This window comes from Oryza sativa, chromosome 3 (genome assembly GCF_034140825.1).
Source record: "Oryza sativa Japonica Group chromosome 3, ASM3414082v1".
NCBI classification, from domain to species: domain Eukaryota; kingdom Viridiplantae; phylum Streptophyta; class Magnoliopsida; order Poales; family Poaceae; genus Oryza; species Oryza sativa.
Window position 1 is genome coordinate 34,201,757 of NC_089037.1, and position 21,651 is coordinate 34,223,407.

Here is a 21,651-nt window from a genome sequence, read left to right on the forward strand (position 1 = left end):
ACACCGTGTTTAGTTGCAAATTTTTTCTTCAAACTTCCAACTTTTCCATCACATTAAAACTTTCTTACACACACAAACTTCCAATTTTTCTGTCACATCGTTCCAATTTCAACCAAATTTCCAATTTTGGTATGAACTAAACACACCCTTAGGGCATGCACAAATGTAGAGTCTAATATGAGCTCTCTATATTAATTAATGTCACTAGAGACTATCCTCCTATAATAATAGAGACAATAAGATTTCTAAACCATTAATGCACTAAATATTTTTTTTATTATACTTCTTTCCTTTTTTACACCCTCATGCAACAAACTTTCCGTTAATAAATGCTAAGAGTCGACTCTGAGCCGTTGCATGCGTAGCAACGTTGTTTCTTATTTCTTCCATCTCTTTCTTCCACATCATCAAATTTACTTGCATGACAACGAAAAGAGCCCGTTATTAGAAACTATTGCACATGCCCTTGGTGGACAGATGTGATTTGGGACCTCCATTCTTTAAAGACGTTAAAAACTCTTTTTATTTAATTTGTAGATTTTATATTTTGCGGTGGAGAAATAGTAGGAAACGTCTGCTTGATAGGTCGATGTCGTGGGCACGCGGGCACGGGCGCGTCAGCTCGGTTTCGGTTTGGAGATGTGTCGGGTCGGAATAGCTAGCCCCGCCGTGCAAAACGTGCAGTGTTAAGCAGCACCACTCTCTGTTAATTTGTTCGTGGCCACACGCTCGCGCGACGACCGTTCGTCGCGGATGGCCCAGACACGATCCAATACTCCATCCCTGACACTTCAGTACGAGTACTTGTTCACTGCACTGACCAGACCAAACCAAAGCAACAATGACCAACTGACCATTCCAATTTCCTCTCGACCACCGGCAGAAACGAAATCCAACTGATGAACGTCAATGTGCTCAAAAAAGGGGGGGAAAAAAGCTGATGAACGTGAACACAATTAGTACGATTAGTACCTGCTGATACTGGCGTTGTGATAGTGTCTGCATGCTCTGCTGACTGCTGATCAAACCTGCTGACGTGTAAATGCTGACGTCACGAAAGGAGCAGTACACTAGTGCTCCATCAGCTTAGCTAGTGACGTTCTCCTAACCGTCCGTCGTCGATCTCTATTCGGTAGATCGGCGTATGACTAAACTAATTGGGGAACAAACGGAGCCATCGTTTCGGTGTATTTGTGAACGAAAAGTAATTTATGAATAAAAATTTTTTATACGTGTTCTTAGCAATATATTTAAAAGCAAAAGCTGACAAATAAACTTCAATGAAAAAAACCTTAAAATCAGCTTTAAATTTAAGGTTAAAAATTTAAATTTTGGCTGATAAGCATAAGTATAAACGAAAAGATGTGGCTCTAAATTTGTAAATCCTAAAAAAAGTGAGAGGACAAAAATATAATTGAGATTGAAAATTGAGACAAACAAATTCTCCGATTAATAATACTCTAGGTTGTCTCTCTACGTATATACTCCAATTAATAGTACATAGCTTGAGAGGGACATCAAAGACTAGTACTAATACATGTTTATGCCTTCTAGAAGCTTAGCATGCATGTATTTGGCCTTTTCGGAGTATATGAATAATGTGCTAGAAAAAATGAGTATATGAATTTCACGAGGAACAAATCATAACAAAGGAAAGGCGTGTTTCCTGCTGATTGCTAAATTTTGCTAGTACTGATTTGTTTAGACACTTCCAATTTCCAAACCATATTGGCCTTGCAAAAGGCTATATTCGAGAAATGTTGCATTCCAGCACCCGTGCATATAGGAAAACACAAATCAATAGCGCGTAGAACATGCTATAGCATGTGAACATATATATGTCATTTTTTTCTCAAAGAGAGAGAACAGATATATGACATTTTTGTGCACTGTGCAAATTAAACAGGGCCCATATTGTTGCGAGTGTACATAATGCAACGTATTTTGCATTTATGAATCTGACTGAGCATATCTGATACTTTGATTTTTTTTTTTCAAGTTAAACTTATTTAAATTATATATATATAGGGCACTCATATGGGGCACCATGGTATAAAATACACAAATTCGTCTAAATTTTTCAAAAAATTTAAATTGTTAGTATATACCTAGTTATAAGTATTCGATTCATACCTATACCTAGAAACAAAACAACTTAAATTCAACTTTATTTGACAATCCAGTATTACATACCTAACTAATTATATATTTGGATGCTATATACCTAGAATCAAATCCTAATAAAAACATGTTTAAATTCAATTTAAACTTGTTTTGAACTAGTTGTATAGTTAATATTAATACCTAAACATTTGAAAAAATTTCATACTCATTTGAATTGAGTATATACTCAATTTGAATCATGGAGCCCAGGCACCATGGAGCACCAAACAAATTTAATATATATATATATATATATATATATATATATATATATATATATATATATATATATATATATATATATATATATATATATATATATATATATATATATATATATATATATATATATATATATATATATATATATATATATATATATATATATATATATATATATATATATATAATTTTTTTAATACAAATCAAATATATTATTAAAATTATATTTTAATGTTATATGTTGCTAAATTTTTCTAATAAAGTTTGGCTCAAAACGACATACTTACAATATGAATTACTATAACGGAAGAAGTATCTTGGTAGTGCACGTACGCTCCATAATGCTGGGATAAACTTACATTGATGGATGGGCTAATTAATTCCTAATAATTGGTCCGTTTATTCGCGTAAACAAACGTGTCCTAATTGCGACCATCATGATGGTGATGTCATTTCCAAATTAAGCTCTTCAGAATTTTGCTGGCCGACACCACGTGGAAGACAAGGCCTAAGAATAGTCAGAGCGGTGGCGTTTAATTTCCTTTTGTTTTAAATTTCTTTCAGAAATTATATCACCCACACATGCGCAGTGCAACGAGAATCACAAACGGCGTGCACATATATGGGGAAAAAGAATCCGTGAGCACCGTAGCAACTACTCCAGCAACTGTGTTTTCAATTCTGCAAATGCTATTCTCTGTTAAAAACAAGTTCTATATGACAATATCACTCCGATAAATTGTCTAATCTAAAAAATATTTCTGTAGACTTTTTTTAAAAAAAATCATACTTTTAAAAGCGTGGTAAGAATAATCTAAGCTATAGACTCATACTTTTGAAAGCGTGGCACAAGAATAATCCAGACATACAGAACGTAACTCAACTTGTTAATTAGGTTTTTCTACGGTGGAACCAACACACTCATGTTAAATCATGGACTTCTTGATATGATACTCATATTACAACTAATTTTTTTTTAGTGGTGTGAAGACTTGACCTGCGTCTTTTTTAAAAAATAAAATCCAAATATACACGGTGTTACTGGATCTCCCGGCCCTACAGAATTGGGCGAGATGGTGACTGATCTCATGGGCCATGACGTATACAAACCTATATGGGCCTTCGCTCTATTTACTGGCCCGGTTTAGACATTGGCTTCCTCCTTACCTCGGGAGGCCTCATTTATATGGACCTTGATTTCAGTTCAGATTCCAAGCTTACCCACCCACCTAAAAGGCCCCAATTTAGGCCCATCACATCGAGGCCGAAACGCGAAGTGACAGTGACAAGGGAAGGACGGCCCACGTACAGCCCATCAAGGCCCATATCCACTTCGCCTCTTCCCTTTGATGTTGCGAGTGAATAAAGTCGAAGCGACTCCTCCTCCGATCCCCACCTCGCTTCACACTAGCCGAGGAGACGCGAGCGCGAGCTGCTCTCCTCTCCTCCCGCCCCGCGTCGCCGACGTCGAGGCGGCGGTCGACGTCGACGTCGCCGGGGATGGCCGGGCAGCAGCCGCAGCAGCAGGGCCCACCGGAGGACGACTTTTTCGACCAGTTCTTCTCCCTGACCAGCTCCTTCCCTGGCGCCGCGCCGGGCGGCCGCGCCGCCGGTGACCAGCCCTTCTCCCTCGCGCTCAGCCTCGACGCCGCCGCGGCGGCCGAGGCGTCCGGGAGCGGGAAGAGGCTCGGGGTCGGCGATGACGCCGAGGGTGGCGGCAGCAAGGCGGTGAGTGCGCGCGCGCGCGCAATCCTCTCTCCCTCTCGCTAACTTTCCCCATTTTTGCTTTTGCGTTGGCTCTCCTCGTTCGAGTGGGAACGGAGGCGCGTGTGCTTGCGTGATAAGCTTCGAGCTCGCCTCTGTAGGATCGGGAGACCGTGCAGCTCACCGGACTCTTCCCGCCGGTGTTCGGCGGCGGCGGCGTGCAGCCGCCGAACCTCCGCCCCACCCCGCCTACCCAGGTGCTCTGTTGCAGCAGCGGATTGTGTCTCAGTTCGAAATCGGCAGAGCTGGTGCTAATTTTTGTTGTATTTGGGCGGCCTTATGGCGAATTTTTCAGGTGTTCCACCCGCAGCAGTCGAAGCAGGGCGGAGCAGCCGTCGGGCCGCAGCCGCCGGCGCCGAGGCCGAAGGTGCGAGCGCGGCGTGGGCAGGCGACCGACCCCCACAGCATCGCGGAGAGGGTAATCAAATCAGTTCCCGCAGTTACACTCTCTTAGCTTATGGTCTTTCATCTTGGGTATTTTACTGTTGAGAACTTGTGATCTGCATAAGTCACTGTACCATTCAGACATGCTGTTTGGCGTTTGTAAGGTGATCAGGGTTTAAATTTCAATGCAAATTTTTGCTAGGTTTAGAATTGGATTTGGTGGTTCCTACATGCTTGTAATGCAGAGGAAATAATCAGTTGTCTCATGCTACGAGTGAGTCACCGAAGCAGTTCTGTTGTAATGTGAGACTGTGAGTGCAATAATGCACTCTCTTGTTAGGCAAGTCGGATCAATTAGGACTTTCAAATTCGAAGGGATTGTCACCCGTGATTTTTTTTTCTCAGATAAATGTACAGAACAAATCCAATTTGTAAGAAAAATATAGCATGTTCTAAAAGAGGATGTTACTTTAGATAGATGATGGCCGGCCATTTGGCGCAGTTATAAGGTGTTTTCCTTCTGGTCTGTACTATTATACCACAAGTCTTATCTTTTTGACAATTGATATGTCATGCCGCAATCCTGTCATATAGCAAATGTCATGTAATTGTTATCTAGCTGTAGAATGCTTCTGCTTTAAGATAGGTTCTCAGTACTTTGTTTCTAGCAGTTGTAGATGTGTCCGATGCTCATTTGCTGTTATTTATATGAATGACCACCTTACTTTAGGCTGCATATTCTCACTTTTCATATTTTTTTTTAATTTTTGGACAATTCTTCTAAGTGTTTGATCAGCAGTGCTCTGAAGCATATTTGTTCTGATGCAGCTAAGAAGAGAGAGAATAGCAGAAAGGATGAGGGCCCTACAGGAATTGGTCCCCAATACAAACAAGGTAATATTATTTGTTATACTTTTAGGTTTTATTATAAGGGTAAAGACTTCTGTGGTTCACATGCTAGCCATTGAAAAAATTTTGGCAAGTGGTTTGGGTCATGATGTGCTCACAATATTATATTAATTCTTTTTTAATATAAATTTTCTTCTTTAAAAGAGTGTTTCGGTTCACTGAGAACCATGCGATCAAATCTTAGTATGCTGTCCCTTTTGAGATAAGCAAGAGCGCATCCTTAGGGTTATATGCATGCTTAAAATAACATGTGATTTTACTACTATAATACAGAGTTCCGTAAATTGCAACATCAGAGGTTGACTATGGGGGAAATAACTCTGATGTCTTCTTGAACTATGCAGACAGATAGGGCAGCTATGCTAGATGAGATCCTTGATTATGTGAAATTCCTGAGGCTGCAAGTAAAGGTTTGGTTCACTATGCTATTATCTAGTAAGCATAAACCACATTTTGTGTTTTTAGTTGTTTGATAGAGCATGATTCTATGGTGGTAGGTTTTAAGCATGAGCAGGCTGGGTGGCGCGGGTGCTGTTGCACAGCTGGTTGCTGATATTCCACTTTCAGTTAAGGTAAATCTGTGGCCATTAACTAATATATAGCACTGTGCCCAGTTACTTTCTCTCGACTTAGTTTTTACTGCCATTCTTAATATACTTCCTTCGGTCAAAATTATTTGACGTTGGCTATGTGGTTTATTTGTTAGTTCAAGGTTTTCTTCTCTCTTGTATAAAAGCAATACATCAAGCATATCATCCTCATAACTATGTATAGTAAAATTGTGAACTAATTGCTCTCTGCAGTGCCTATTTTTCATTCTTTTAAATTATATGCTACTTGTTCTTGCCCATTCTCTCTCTCCCTTCTCCTCCTCTTGCTCCTCCCTCCTCTCTCTGTGTGTGACTGCAGAGAAATTGATGGATGTTTGCTACATGGGAAAGCATCAGCCTGTACTTAAATCAGATCTCCATACAAAATAAAAGCACCTTTGTCTTTGTTTCATACTGACAATTACTCTGTATTTCCACTTTATTCAAACAAAATATGAATCAGTTTTCCCTTGCAAGAATCATTCTACTTCTGATTCCTCTATTTTTCTCTCGTGAAGTTTTTCACTTCTTTCTTCTAGACAGTGGTGCTGAAAGGCAGTTCCCACTCACCACCTTATTTTCACTGCTGGCCTTTTATTGATTTCTTGATCTAATTGTCTATGTCAGTGCAATCCATTTGTACTTTTGCTATCAGTGACAGTGATTGTAGCTTTTCCTGTCTCTTCTTGAACATAAAACTTCTATGTCTATAGTTTAACAATAATGAATAGTGTTAAAGTCTTAGCAAGATGAAGATATGACACATTTCTACCATATGACAACATGTCTTGTAGATCCCACATTAAAATCTCTCTCATCTCTAGTTTCCTGATGAGCACAGTGTCTCCATTAGGCTTTTGCTTGCTTCAGAGCCCAATTACAAAGACTTGTATACTTCCTGATCCCCATCGATCGCTCCATAGTACTCCTTCCGTTTCACAACGTAAGTCATTCTAGTATATCTATCTAGATTCATTAACATCAATATGAATGTGGAAAATGCTAAAATGACTTACATTGTGAAACGGAGGAAGAAGCAAAAGAATGGTGTGCATTATTTCTTTCGTGAACGATCACACCTTCACTCAAGGAATCAATTTGAGAGTCCTTTTCCGTCTCTGCTCTTTCATATCTTTTGGTTGTTAAACTGTATCTTGCTTTATTTTCGTTAGGGGGAAGCAAGCGATAGTGGGGGCAACCAACAGATTTGGGAAAAGTGGTCAACGGATGGCACAGAAAGACAGGTAGCGAAGCTGATGGAAGAAGACATCGGGGCAGCGATGCAATTTCTCCAATCCAAAGCACTCTGCATGATGCCAATCTCGCTCGCCATGGCAATCTATGACACACAACAAACACAGGATGGACAACCAGTGAAGCACGAACCCAACACTCCTTCCTAGTATAGTAATAGCAACTGTAAGTCTGTAACATGAATCGTTACAACCCCTAGTAGACATCAACCTATCAAAGTGTAAGATAAAACAGCTCGTTTTGATTCACTAACAAGGAGGCAGGAAAAGACCTAAGAGATCCTCTCCACTTGAAGTTGTACCAATGGTATATGATGTCACCTTTCGTTATCATCTTTTGTTCAAAGGTGCTTTGATTGCAAGGATATGGTAAGCAATAGCCTGCTCATCCTCCTACACCTTTCAATGCCCCTATGAGCGCGGGTGATTGAGAGAGCTACTAAAGAGTCTGGCATGCTCTCACATTGTCTCTTTTCGAGTCTGTAGTGCACCAACCATACACTTTGTGGTGGGGACTGCTTTTTTGGTAGTGGGTGTTTGGACTAATCAAAAGGGATTGATGTATGCCTGTGTCTGCAGCCTGCACAATGGTTGACGGAATTTGAACACAAGATGAAATGGAAGATGATTTTGATGGTGATGTTCATTTATCTCCATTTTTCCAAAGTGGAGGCGGAGGCTTTGGTCAATGGAGGCTGAGCGTGCGCTAAGCTGATCGCTAGTGGGTCTGCTATCTACATCTACATGCACTACTGTTGTATCTATTGTGACATACTCTTGATAAGAAACTGCGGTATAAAGTTTAATCTTTCTATTGGCGATTAATCCATAGAATTACTTTGTATTTTCTGCCATGAGTTCTCAACTACCCACATTATTTGTGAAGAACAGCTGTTCTTGTACTGTTCACTGCCCTCTACCACAGGGTTTCCTGAGTTTGTGGACAAATTGTGAGAATCTACAGCAAGGACTATTGAGTTTTTTTTTGTCAACTGACGATTTGTTTGGATGTTACTGTAAGCAATTCACCCATCTCAATACTTGATATGTGCTCACATGTTAATAATTCATGGGTTAAATATCTGGTCAAGTTTATACTTGCACTAAGGTTGTTTATCCTGCATCTTTGATTTTAAAAAGTTTGATTTCAAGTGTGATTACTTATCTGGGAACTGTTCTATAAAAAAGTGACGGCTACCTTTTATTTCTACAGGCTGAAATATTGATTTGCAGGAAGAAATGAAGTTTGTTCCTTCCATTCATATGTTTGTGCTATACTGCAGAAAACTGCTACCGGTTTTAGTGCTTTTGGTACTCCAATGGTGCTATCCTTATCTCTCTGATGATATACATAATTTTTACTCATCAAGCTTACTTTGCATTTTCTAATGGCACAGTCAATGGTATCATGCACTCATATGCTGTGCTTGGCTGGAGAGGAAACTGCTGGGCTGACTATACAGCAGTCGAAATTTTTTGTGCTCTGCTCATGTCTGAATACTATGGTTCATTGATTGATTTGTGTATTGCAGAGCTCCTGGTAAACCAGGTAAATCTGCTTTCAACACATTGTGTCAGACTTTTTGGTGTTATTCTGCAGTTTTTTTTTAAAAAAAAATAACTGAAGATGGCTGCATTATGTCCGGCAAACTTGTGAAAATGACCCATTTGCCCTTGTCAACATAGATAGGGGTCATTTTCACGCAAAATTGGCAATTTGTAAAGATTTACTCTCTCTTTCCAATGATATATTTGTAAATTCATCCGAAAGAATAGCATCTTATGAGTGACCGTCCATAAAAGTACCAAATAGTCAAATTCCCCATCAAGAATCAGGATAACTCACAAGGGATCTGAAACTTGGGATCCCCTGGAGCCTGGGTCGTTGAGACGGTGGATTTTTATTTTAATTTTATATGGTTGAGAGAGTGGATAAATAGGTGCTTTGGCCACGGCTCACCGAATAGGCAATGCCATGTCGACCCACGTGCTGAGACTGGAGCCTAAGCATGGCGGCCATGGCCCAATGAGATGTTGGGCCATATCGTGTTAGGCTAGTACGTATTGGGGTACATGTGTTGTGCCGGAGGTCTGTAGCCCAAATTCGACATATACCAAGAAAAAAATGCGAATAGTCCGTTGCATCCTGCCACACAAACTTGGGAAGATCTGGCGAGGTCCTCCGCTCACCGATAGCACATTCCTCTTCCTCCTCGTCAAGCACTGTCATGGCACTTCGTTTCCTACTTCCTTCGTCTCGAATCAATGAGCTGCCAATGATCGACACGCTCAGTGGTTGTGCTCACGACTGGGCCGGCCGCACCACTATGATGTTGTCTCTTTTTCATGTACCCTTTTAGTGTAATCTGTTGGCAACACCTGGGGATCCAATGGAATCCAAATCTGGAATTTTATCAGATGGTAGTATTGGCAAGAATTCAGTTCGCGCATAAGGGCTTTTTGGAAATCTTCTTCTTGGCTGCTTGGCATATCTAGAAGCAAAGGAATGGTTTCATCTTCCAAAATAATCACCCCACCTTCCAATCGTGGAGATTACTTTTCAAAAATGAAGTTCTTCTGCATATGTGCAGAATGAAGGATCCTCTCAAATAGCTGGTTTTAGACTGGTTACAAACTATATAGGAATCTTGTTTTCGTTTCCTTTTTTCTCTTTGTAACTTTGTATATATTCTTTTCATTTATAAAATTACACTGCTGGGCAAAGCCCTGGCAGTTTCCCCGGTCAAAAAAAAATGCCTACGTTGATGAGCATCCACCATCGCTTTCCTCTACCCTGAGCCTTGGCTTCCTCAATTCTTCCGTTCTTCTTTGCTCCTTGCTCTTGCTCGGATGTCAGTTGCTCAACTGGCGGTTGTTCACCGGTCGTCGATCGTCACTGTGTCGCATGGGCCAGGGCATGCCGTGCCATTCGGGGGCCATGTCATGCTAGCTTCCCACATACAACTTGTCGTGCGGGGTTGGGGTGGCGGCCCAAGCATGGTATGGTTAGATGGGTCGTGCCATCATGACCCATAGCTAAACAGGGTGTACCATTCCTGGGTCGGGAACTATACATACATGCCCGGGCTAATACGGAAAGGCCTAGCCCATTTTATATCCTATAGGAAGATTCGGCAAACTCATAGAAGATGATTAGTAAGCTAGATGTTCCACCTCTTTATCTTATATGGACAAAATTTATGGCCCCATCTTTTTGCTTATGCTGATGCTTATCAACAAAAAATTGAATTTTCAACCTTAAATTTAAAGCTGATTTTGAGTTTTTTTCATCGAAGTTTATTTTTCAGCCTTCGCTTTTAGGTCGCTAAAAACACGTATGTAAAATTTTTATTCACAAATTACTTATTGTGGAATAAGCCAAACAATGAGGCCGTTAGATGTCTGGTACTAATCACCCTTCCTTTAAAACTTACACTAAGGCTACACCATAAGAAATAAAAAACCATTTTGTATCTCTGTAACATCCATATCGGTTTGAAGCCTGCATATGAAAGGCTAAAAATATTTTTTTTTAGTGTGTCCCACCTTAAGATTAAGATTAAGAAAAGACCATAAATATTGTAGCATAATAATGTTATTAGTGAAAGACCATCTCCATGAACTTAAATAAACTGAGGATGCCCTAGGCCGAGCGTTGAACGCGGACGGGGAGCAAATTGCCTGAGAGCCGAAACGCGCGAAACGACCCGCCCGCCCACGCGGCCCAGCCCAACCAGGTCGCACAACGCAACTCGCGAGGGCGAGCGACTGAGACCGTCTCCTCTCGTCTCGTCTCCCCGCTAGGGTTCAGGCCATGGCGCACGGCCGCGCCGCCGCCGTACGCCGCCCCAAGTCGTCGTCGGCGTCGTCCGCGGGGGCGGCTGCCGAACGGAAGCGGAAGCGCGCCGCCGCCGCCAAGACCGTTTCCCTCAAGAACCAGATCCGCTCCACCGAGCGCCTGCTCCGCAAGGTAACTTAACCTACCTGGGGTTCGGGTTTGGGTTGGAAAGCGCTGCCTCTCGCTCGCTTCTGCTGCTGCTGCTACTGCTGCTAATTCTGCTCCCATGATTAACTTGTTTAGTAATTTAGTTAGTAGCTTACTATCTACTGCTCCGGTGTGTGGAGTGGTGGTGGGGAACAACGATAAATTCGTCTCCGTTGACTGAATTTTGCTTTGATTAGTATCTTCTGCTACTTGCTACGGCGGGGATTATGGAATGGATTGTTTTGAGGTTCCGAGCAGCTTGGCTCGGGTTATTGCAGTAGTTTCGTGAATGGTCATTCGCCTCACGAATTGCAACCCTCCCGTGGGGCATTGCTTATAGGGGGAAAAAAGATAAACGAGCCTGATGTTAAGTATGCAACCACAACTAGATGAATCAGAATGATGTTAATAGAAGTGATGTGTTTGCTCATTTCAGAGTAGGATGGTAAAGGTTGGGTTGATGATGATTGGTTACAACATACTTGTAGGTTGGCAGCTTTAATGTAGGAAACAAGTAGGGATTGAGGGACAATTGATTGTAGAATGTAGAGCACCTTGCATGCTGGTCATAGAGCACATTGCATGCATATATGTCTGCCCAAGCTCGCATGTACTATACCCAAGGGTAACCTTTACAAGATTCCAGGATTCCACTGAAAATCAAGTTAAAAACACCTATAAGGCTGTATGCAAGAAGACAGCCTACTGTTTTGGTCATTGTAATTCAATTCTATTCGAGGACACTATGCTTGTCTGTGCACCAGTGCTTGATGTCAACGGTACTGACAATGCACGCATGGTGTGTTTTTTGGGTAGGCTTGCAGGAATCCCTTCCCCCCCCTAAAAAAAGCAATGTATCAAATGGTTATAACCATCTTCTGTGGCAACACTGCTAGCAGTTTTAAGTATTCGTGCATGCTTAAGAGTTAGAACTTCTCCAAGTATTGGGGTTGATCATTTGTTGGGGTCTATTCTAATCGGTATCATTTCCCTTAACATGCCTTAGTGCCAATTGTTACATGCATGCATTACTCTGTTTTTTTTTCCCAGGCCTGTTGTTAAGATGCTAATATTGTATATTTGGTCAGGACCTTCCTAATGACATTAGGGTAGCTCAAGAGAAGAAACTGGAAGAATTGAAGCGGCAACAAGAGCTTCAGAATCAACTGGCTATTCAACGAACAGTTCAGCTGAGAGATAGAAAGATAAAATTCTTTGGTCTGCTGGACATTCTGCTTCATTCTTGCTCCTGTATGATGACCTTTAACTGAACATATGTACTTATCATTTTGTTTGTATTGGTATTTGAAAACTTTGAAGAGAGGCGAAAGATTGAGAGGATGATCAGGCGCCTTGAGAAGCAGCAACGTTCAAATGCCGATGATGCCAGCAATAAACTGTCAAAATTAAAGGAAGATCTTGAGTATGTTAGGGTAAGCTTACTGTTCTTTATCCCCCTTGCTGAATCAGTATCTTTGCATTAATTTACTACTTACCTCATCCCAAAAAGAGTTTACTTTTCTACTCGAATATAGACAAGTGGTTGTCCAGATTCGTGTAGAAAGTGAACTCTTTTTGGGACGGAGGTAGTACAGTTTTTGTGTGGACTATCCTCAAGTCTCATTCTTAAACGACTCTTGAAATAGGTGTTCATTATTTTTTTCAAAATTGGATAAAAAATCATTGTTCCGTCTGAACCTGCTTGAATTCCAAGCTAAAATTATGCTGTTTTACTCATGTGCAGTTTTTCCCAAAGAATGAGAAATATGTCTCACTGTTTTCTGGAGGGAATACCCCAGATATGTTAGAGAAGAGGAATAAGTGGCGTAAACAGATAAAAGAAAATTTGATGGCTGCTGCAGAAAATGGAAAAGACTTGGAAGGTGTGTGTTTACATTACCGTTTACTAGATTACTTATGTTCTATTTGTATTCTTCATGCACTTCTAGCTTTTCATTTGAAAATTGTACTGCCTGTTTGGCTACATATCTACTCTGAAGTACTAAATTTTATTTTTCTCGTCGCCTAACAGAGACAGCAAGCGATGATGATACTGTGGATGTGAGTGATGACGACTTCTTCATGTCGGGGAGTTCAAGTGATGAAGAGGCTGATGATGAATGGACTGACAAAAGTGCCAAGTATGATGCTCCCTCATGTTTGTTGCATCTTCCTTGTTACGTTCCATCTGATATATCATGTGTTAAGCTACTATATTGCAATTATTCCATTTGCTCAGATAAATGTATATAACCAATAAATTTATGCTTTGCTGCTCAGATAGCAATATAGCTTTAGAATTGGTGACTACTCACTGTTTACAGTAATTTTCCTAAGCTTGTCTATGTTTAGTTACTGTAGGGTTATCTAAAAATTATCTCTGGATAATACAAAATCTGGAAGTAATCCATGAAATACTCGATTATTTGTTAAAGATAGCACCTTTTGAGATCATAGCTGTTTTGTGCGCCTGGATCATAGGCTTGTAGTTTGTCCTTTTCAGTCTCTTATGTTAATGTTGTACTTAGTCTAAAACTGCATAGACATTCTGCAGAAAAGGCATCTTTCCTGATTTTGTTAGTTTAATGCAGAGAACCAGCTTCCAGTGCTTCAGGTAAGGCAGCGTCTGGCATGTCAAGCGATGAAAAGAATCAGGTTGTTCTCTCTATACTGGTATTTCAATTTACAAACTTCTTCAAATTTCCAGTAGGTTGCTTTGGTATGCTTCCCTACATTTAATCCCGTCTGTTTTGCTTTTCAGCGTCAGAGAGATGCTCGAGTTCTTATGCCACCACCTCGTTCATTAGCACCAAATAGAACTAGACCAGGGGTGAAACACGTGTTATCCAGCTCAAGCAATACTTCAAATAGCACAAGTGGTGGCACTTTCAAAAATAGGAGAGCAGCAAATCAGCCTGGAGATCATAACAGCAACCTGAGTTCAAATTCTGATGCTCATAAACCACGTCGCAAAAGGAGACATCGGAAGAAAAAGAAGCTGGTATAAACTTTGCACCCATGCTATGAACTTAATTAAATTTATTTTTCGTGATATCTGTATTTGACAAAAATAACTTGTGCGATTTAACATTCAAATGCAAGTTATATCGACATTATCTATGACCTGCATACATTATATTTGCAATTACGACACTTATGTGAAATGCGTGCTTTGTGTGAAATACATTATCTCTGAATTTTAGTTTTACTGAAATTTTATCTGATTGTACAAATGCCTTAAGGATTTTATATGCACATTGTATGTTCCACCACAAGTGAAGATCATACAAACAGTAACAATATTGAAACATGCATATCGTTTTTAAGGCTATAGGGAGGAAAATATTTCTGCATGATGTGTGTATAACTGTAAGTTGGTTATGCTTGATTTTTTTTAAACAAAAGTTGTTGATGATATCATTAGGAATGATAACTTGGTTGGTTTGCTTTGTACATTGTCTGCCTGAGAAAAAAAAATGGCATGCACTATCAGCTTGTTTCCCTGATATTAATTGTCATGCTACCTGTCCATCTCAACAGGCATGAATATTCTGGAGCGTGAGGTGGAAGCTGATTTTATTCCCGCACCAAAGTGTGTACTAAGGCTGGTTACTATCAAAAGAATGGAGACAACATGTGTGCCCTGAGGAAGTTGCTGATTTTGTGCGCCCTCTCTCGATGTAAAATGAATCTCCTATCGCTCTTCACTCAATCACTCATTTGTTTTACAGTAACCATCCAAAAAGTTCCGATTATTAACTGAATGCATGCTGGTCTTTACCATGAAGCTGTGCTTTTCCTTATTTTTTTTTCCTTCATGACCCACCATCAATCAATTCACGGGTACCTGAAAGCTGTAATTGTGGTTTTAGGGACAGCTCCATGAATTCAGAATTTCGGTACATACTGATTCTTGTCGGGAGGCAAATGCATATGCTTTTATCATTGCTAGGCTGTGAGCGGTTGTCGTTGTCTGCTCCCAGGTCTGGGATTACATGACCTGTAAGGCGTGATATGGATGTTCAATTGTCTCCCTACTGTCTGATCCGCATCTATCATGTGGGTCTAGTGCACGTTGTCTGTAGTCACTGTAGCACCAGCATTTTCATATTCTCCCTCCCATCACTTTGCAAAATTAGAGAGACCCTTCTCACTGGACTGTTGCCACACTGTATTTTTACCTACTAGTATCAATGTTATACAGTGCAGCTACATTATCTCTGTCGTTTGCTGGCATTTTGGCCAGGTTTTCTCTTGCAGCCATGCATGCATGCATCGCCTATGTGGTGTAGTAGGTCAGTATCAGTAGGTCCCGGTTATGACCTGTGCTGCTGTGCACAGTTTGTGACATTCTGGGCTGCAGTAAAGTTCCAGGTACCATCGTTATCAGTGTGGCTCACTCGCCTCTGCATCCTATGCTATGATCCATATGATGTGTCGTCATTCCATGCATGTAGTTTTCCCACACCACCTTAAAATGAGTTCATCTTTAACCTTTACCATTTGTACTAAAATAATTTTACTTCTTTCTTTTTATCTATTGCATCGATGAGTTTCATTTCTTCAATACCCCCATCTACACATCCATTAATACTATTTTTCTTATTAATAGAAGGTACTTTGGTGTTTTTCACTTTGTATTAATTTGCATTCCAACGATGAAAGATGAAGTTATTTTGGGATAGAGGTAGCTTGTTTTTCTTTTGATTTTGCCGTGCATTTGGATGCTTCTGCTGCTGTGATCTCTCTTGATGGGTACTATGTGACGTCTCTGTTATTCTTTTCAAGCGTACACCCTGTGCAAGACTGGAACGTAACAGGAGCTTTGGGAAAATCGAATGGATGGATATGCATCTCTCTCTTTGGAAAATTGAATGTACTATCCTTGTACTACAATTTCCTGCCTAGCAGGTGTAGTAGTTGAGACTTAATAGTAGGAGCATCTCTGAAGGCGATTACTCAGTGAGCAGGTAATAATCTGATGGCTGATGCACCGTCAGGTGCAGTAGTTGCAGTACTGTTGAGATGGTGAGAGAGACTGCATGGCCATTACTGCCAGATTTGTGAGATTAATGGACAGTAGATGCGTGATTGATTACAAGAATTAAAGCAGAATACATAAATGAGTAGTATGCTGAGATCTGGCGCCTTCAAGTGCTTGTCGTTCTTCACTTGTACTCCATATACGATAGTGAACTTCAAAGGCATACTACACATGAAAAAGGAACAGCAACGAGAAAAGAAGATTGGTCTTGTTTCAGAGAAAAGAAAAGAAGATTGGGAGACAATTCTTGATGTGACAAGGTCTCGTTTTGACAGTTAACGTACTGTTCTTGTTTTTTTATGACTCTGGTCAGCATCAGTAAATCACACAGAGATTAAAAGGAATCAAACAGCTGGGAGGAAATTAAAATGACCAAACTTCCAAGTTTCTCTTTCTTCAGCTCTCAGATTTCTTCAGTGACACAACAGAAGCTAGAAAAAAAAAAGCTTTAAAAAAAAGGCATGTGTACACAAATCTGCAGAACTAGCAGTTGCCATTTCCAACAACCAAAATCTCAGCTAGATTATTCTGTACATAGGAGTACTGCAGCTCTGCTCGATCGATCATATCCTCCTCCTCACCAACTCCGATCCAACTGAATCCTGAACTTTTTTAGAATTCAGATCCTTGGATATCTCATCTACACATCTACGTAGAACAAAAACAAGATGCATCCACGTGTAAGTGTCCTTCTTGGCCAGCCGTCCGATCGCCATGCATGACGATGTCCACGGATAGATCTCATCTCTCTCATGCATGAAGCCTTTTTTCTGTGAGATGTCTACTCCATGCATGCATCGGCGAAAATTTTTTCTTCAGCTCGACGCCTTTCGATTTCGATATATATCATCTCGCCTCAGATCCTCGCATTATCCGCAGCTTCTTGCAAGAAGAGATGAACATGCTGCAAAAGCACAAAAAGATTCAAATTAGAGACAAATAAACACACAAGATTTTCCATGGATGGATAATTAACATGTGTGTGTATGGTGCTTACTCCCAGGGCACGTCGCCGGCGAGCATGAGGTCGCCGTCCTTGTCCTCATAGGCGACGGCGAAGTGGGCGGCGGAGGCGGAGGCGTCGGCGGAGAAGCAGCCGAAGAGCGCGTCGAGAGCGTCCCTGAGCTCCCTGTAGCCGCCGTACATCCGGAGGTCGACCTTGCGGAGGTATGGCGCCCCGTCCATGCTCACCTTCACGTACAGCCCTCCTCCCTTATTCTTCCTCCCTTGATCCGTCTCGCCGCCGCCCTTCCCCTTCGCCGCCGCCGCCGTCGACGACGACGAAGACTGGAACGTGCTCCTCCTGTACGACCCCACCGGCGGCCACCCCACCACCTGCACTCTGCTCACCCACACAAGAAATTGTAAGATTGGCTGCAAATCGAGCTGGCACACATGGCGAGAGAGAGAGCTAGAGCTAGAACTTACTTGGACGCCGGCGAGGCGCCGTCTTCGACGTCCCGGGCGCCGGCGCCGCCGCAGCAGGCCGTGCCGGAGGCCTCGCTCTTCACCGTCGACGACGCCGACCGCCGCTTCTTCGCCGCCACGCCGTCACCGCCGCCGCTGCCGGGCAGCCCGAGGCGCAGCTCCGCGTCGATGCTCTCCGCCGCCATGGCCATCGATCGAGAGAGAGAGCTAGCTCGTCGGCGTTCGTCGCTGCGACACTGACCTCGTCGTCTCGTGCTGCTTTGGTTGCGCGTCGCGTTATATAGAGCGGTTAGTTAGTTGTTGCGTGCGTGCCCTAGCATGTGAGTATGCCAGGTGGGCCCGGGAGACAGGGAGGACGCATGGTTGGGTGGGCCCCATCGGGCAGACAGGTGGGGCCAGACGCGATGGGCTAGGTCGGGTACTTACTCGGGTCGGGTATAGATTCCCCGCGGTGGGCGGGGGCGCTGTTCGTGCACGTCGGGGGCAGCGCATGTGGGGGTGACGGGTGGGGCCCACATGTCGGTGTGGGGGGGGGGCACGCGTGCTGGCGGGGGTGCCACGGTGTGGGGCTCACACGTGTCGTCGCGACGCGGGCAGTCTGGTTTTGGTTGCATGGGGCCACGTCACGCGCTCCGGTGTGCATGCGTAGCTGGAACGGATAGGCACCTGTCATTGCCCTGCATACGTCATACTCATTCTCGCATTTCTACGCCGGTTTCCAAGACGATAATACATCCCTACTCCCTCAAAAACCCAATTCTCCCGATAAATTTGGAGATACATAATGTTTAAATCATTATTATTAGAACTAAGTTGTAGAGAGCAGATATTATTTTTTTTAAAAATAAAGTACAAACGTAGACGCTCACAACACGTGCACACTCATCCCTATAAATACATGCACGTACATTCTACCTCTACGAGCATATCTGTAAGATTGGACAGTATATTTTGAGATTGTGTCAGCATAGAATGGGGGGGACGGCCCTAATGTTGTGTTGGCCGGGTTGCGGGCGGATAAAAGCGGACGTGGGGACTCGGGTCGGGGCACAGCGTAACTAAGATAAGAGAGCCATTCCATTTAGGGCGAGACAGAATGGGCGGGCACAAGCGGTCTGGTGTCCGAGCCGATTGGTCAGACGGTGAAGAAGTTATCACGAACACCTTATTGTCGAGAGTTAATTATCTGAATATTCTTTTGATTATATTATTGGGAATTGATTTTTATAGATGGATATAGTCCGAAGTTAGTTTTTTTTTTTAAGGATCGAGGGGATTGGTAAATTTTGTAGCACCTTTTTGCCGAGAGAGTTTGGTGTGGTTCAAATCCAGATGAGTGAGTTTATTAACCCAAACTTTCATGTGAACCGTGTCGGATCGTCAAAGGTGATACGCGTACGTGTGCATGCAAATATGCAATGCAAAGCATGGTATCCAGCTAAGCGCAAAACGGATCCGGGCCAGACATGCACACGCAACCCAATCGCCCACGAAACTTTTTTGCATGCATATGGCAAACGGAAAATATGGCATTCATATGTCTTAATTATCACTGAAAAGGCAAAAAAAAAAAGAAGAAAAACACACTCCCTCGCTTCATATTATAAATTATTTATCTTTTTCTAATCAAACTTTTTATAAAAATATAGTAGTATTTTCAATACAAAACAGACATATTATCAAAATACATTTAATGTTAGATTAAATAAAACTAATTTGATATTTTATATGTTTCTAATTTTATCTATAAATTTGATGAGAGTTAATAGGGAAAAAATCAAATTATATTAAAACGGAGGGAGTAGCTAGTAGACGAAGCTAGGTGAGGAGGATGGTCACGCAGTTATCGTGTTGCACGGTTGCCGTGACAAGCAACCAACAAACCCAACCAGGTGATCTGTCTATCCCAGATCGTAAACCGGAGGGGGAGGTGCGAACCAAACATGCTTTTGGTGTTGGGTTGGTGTGTGTCCCCTCTCGACAGCGATCGAGCCGTGCGATCGAGCACGCACGCCACCGCCCCTCCATCGCGTCCTACGTCTATCTGTATCTGTCACCTCTCGCATGCACCGTGTGCTCCATCGCTGTCACGTCACCAACAGCTAAGCTGACTCCGATCCATCTCGTTAATCTCACGAACTACTCCTACTCTTCTTCTTTTTCTGATGAAGACGACGATGGAATGGATGCATGTTCAGGAGACGGCATTGCCATATGTAAACCGTGGAACCAGGATTTAAGTATGACTGTATGAGAGACCTAAGAGTATGGTGGAGTCTAGAGAGGGCTAAATATACTATATTTAGATTAATTAGATAATTATATGTGAAAAAAATTGTTGGAAGAGGGTCATAGGGTGCTCGTATTTACGGCTCATTATTCTTTCAGTGGTAGGTGGCGTATCCGTCGACAGTGAGACGCCTGTGGTGACTTCGTCAATCTCAAGACATGTCGGCCCAGTCTTCCGAAGGTGCTCATATGGATAAGTGTGCTCACGTTGTGAGCAGCTACGTTTGTACTGTGTTCCTTTAAAAAAATGTGGTGGTCGTTCCCGTTGTCCTGTCTCAGCTGCCAATGGCGGAGCCACCACCCGACTACCACATATATGGCTGTCCAGACTCATCATCAAAAGTTCCATTAAATTTTAGCTGTTGAAAAGAACTATTATGCAATTTCTATAAAGAATACTCGACAGGGTAGAGCTACTGTGTAATTACTCGGGGTTTAATGAGTAATGACCCCGGTGAAGTTTCCTAAATCCCATGGTAAATCATGTTAGTCACCATATATAAATAAGAACAGAGTGACTCCATGGTGCAATATGAGTGACCCCGTGAATTTTCTGTCTGGATAGATCCACCCCTGATACTCGATATTGTTGAGTTTTGTCGGGGTTTAAACATCTTTTCCTTCTCTGCTACTAGTCTGAGAGAGGCGGGCGATCGAGTGCGAGATCGTCCCGTGATTCTGGGGAGTTTCGCGCGAGCGATATATTGATTGCTAGTAGCTACTTGCTGTTGATTTATAGCTAAAAATATTTATATTTAAGGATGAAGGGAGTAGGTGGTTACATTGCTGGCATTGCTGCGCGATACAATAATGGATCGATCGATCGAGTTGCGCCAATGCAACTTGCGATTATTCAGACATGTACATTCAGTGCAGTGTGCAAGTGGCCGGCCGTGTGATCAGCTAGCAATATGTACTGTTTCGTGTCACGATCTCTGATGATATGTGATGATCAGCTGCCATGCATTTGTTGCAATGACGCTGCAGGCTAGATACGCGCGTAGAGTCTCTCTCTCTCTCTCTCTCTCCCTCCCTCCCTCTCGTGATCTCGTGTCTGACGATTAGCTCTCGCAGCTTCACACTGCATATGAATAGCTGAATATGTAGCGCGTAATCTGGCGAAAAAGTTCCAGGGGGAGAAACACAGTACAGTACTTGGAGGGTGCATGTCATCTGATCAGACGTGCATAGTTAGTGATTTGACCTCATGCGTCCTTCTTGAACAACGTGTATTTGGATCTAAGCAGGGGCGGATATAGAACAAGATTTAAGAGAGGACTCATCTTCTTCTTTCTTCTTCAGTCTTTCTACTCTTTATTTTCTCCCTGTTTTTCTCCTTTCATCTTCAATTCTATCAATGGTAATCCAGCGAGGTAAGGAGGACTCGAGTCCCCTCAGCATTCACGCTTGATTCGCCCTTGGACCTAAGTATGCTCATGGTGATGGCTAGCTGCTAATAGCTTAACTAATTAAGCTGCTCAATGACGAGAAATGAACCATCGTTTAAACATCCCCCAACTCTTCTTCAAATGAGTAAAGGTATCCATGATGGAGAGATCGATCAGACCATACACTGTAGATGACGATTTTTTGCCGTGAAATTTGGGAGATATTTATGGC

The 21,651-nt window shown here is 42.3% G+C and overlaps 3 protein-coding genes across 3 annotated transcripts; 2 read left to right on the top strand and 1 right to left on the bottom strand.

Annotated features, from left to right (window-relative positions):
- The first annotated feature begins 3,779 nt into the window (after nucleotides 1–3,779).
- On the top strand, nucleotides 3,780–8,110 carry LOC4334429 (transcription factor UNE12). The gene is made up of 7 exons (XM_015777601.3): nucleotides 3,780–4,113; nucleotides 4,251–4,346; nucleotides 4,445–4,567; nucleotides 5,362–5,427; nucleotides 5,787–5,852; nucleotides 5,940–6,014; nucleotides 7,205–8,110. Exons 1-7 carry the CDS (start codon nucleotides 3,886–3,888, stop codon nucleotides 7,433–7,435), a joined length of 885 nt encoding a protein of 294 aa, XP_015633087.1. The 5' UTR covers nucleotides 3,780–3,885; the 3' UTR covers nucleotides 7,436–8,110.
- Nucleotides 8,111–10,996: 2,886 nt separating this feature from the next.
- LOC4334430 (rRNA-processing protein efg1) lies at nucleotides 10,997–15,482 on the top strand. Its single transcript, NM_001418779.1, has 8 exons — nucleotides 10,997–11,255; nucleotides 12,359–12,488; nucleotides 12,591–12,703; nucleotides 13,015–13,153; nucleotides 13,303–13,411; nucleotides 13,862–13,925; nucleotides 14,032–14,271; nucleotides 14,811–15,482. The coding sequence occupies exons 1-8, from the start codon at nucleotides 11,100–11,102 to the stop codon at nucleotides 14,814–14,816; spliced, it is 957 nt and encodes a 318-aa protein (NP_001405708.1). The 5' UTR covers nucleotides 10,997–11,099; the 3' UTR covers nucleotides 14,817–15,482.
- Nucleotides 15,483–16,684: 1,202 nt separating this feature from the next.
- On the bottom strand, nucleotides 16,685–17,992 carry LOC4334431 (auxin-responsive protein IAA14-like). The gene is made up of 3 exons (NM_001418780.1): nucleotides 17,743–17,992; nucleotides 17,312–17,656; nucleotides 16,685–17,218 (listed from the first exon to the last, which is right to left on the bottom strand). The coding sequence occupies exons 1-3, from the start codon at nucleotides 17,931–17,933 to the stop codon at nucleotides 17,161–17,163; spliced, it is 594 nt and encodes a 197-aa protein (NP_001405709.1). The 5' UTR covers nucleotides 17,934–17,992; the 3' UTR covers nucleotides 16,685–17,160.
- Nucleotides 17,993–21,651: the final 3,659 nt, after the last annotated feature.

Bases quoted from the DNA above. Each gene is read 5' to 3' on its own strand.
- LOC4334431 (NM_001418780.1), bottom strand. From the start codon at position 17,933: ATGGCCATGGCGGCGGAGAGCATCGACGCGGAGCTGCGCCTCGGGCTG. The intron at 17,657-17,742 runs GTAAGTTCTAGC...GTGGGTGAGCAG, and splicing joins GGCGCCTCGCCGGCGTCCAA to AGTGCAGGTGGTGGGGTGGC. The intron at 17,219-17,311 runs GTAAGCACCATA...GTGCTTTTGCAG, and splicing joins GCCGGCGACGTGCCCTGGGA to CATGTTCATCTCTTCTTGCA.
- LOC4334429 (XM_015777601.3), top strand. From the start codon at position 3,886: ATGGCCGGGCAGCAGCCGCAGCAGCAGGGCCCACCGGAGGACGACTTT. The intron at 4,347-4,444 runs GTGCTCTGTTGC...CGAATTTTTCAG, and splicing joins GCCCCACCCCGCCTACCCAG to GTGTTCCACCCGCAGCAGTC. The intron at 4,568-5,361 runs GTAATCAAATCA...GTTCTGATGCAG, and splicing joins CCCACAGCATCGCGGAGAGG to CTAAGAAGAGAGAGAATAGC.
- LOC4334430 (NM_001418779.1), top strand. From the start codon at position 11,100: ATGGCGCACGGCCGCGCCGCCGCCGTACGCCGCCCCAAGTCGTCGTCG. The intron at 12,704-13,014 runs GTAAGCTTACTG...ACTCATGTGCAG, and splicing joins AAGATCTTGAGTATGTTAGG to TTTTTCCCAAAGAATGAGAA. The intron at 13,926-14,031 runs GTTGTTCTCTCT...TTTGCTTTTCAG, and splicing joins CAAGCGATGAAAAGAATCAG to CGTCAGAGAGATGCTCGAGT.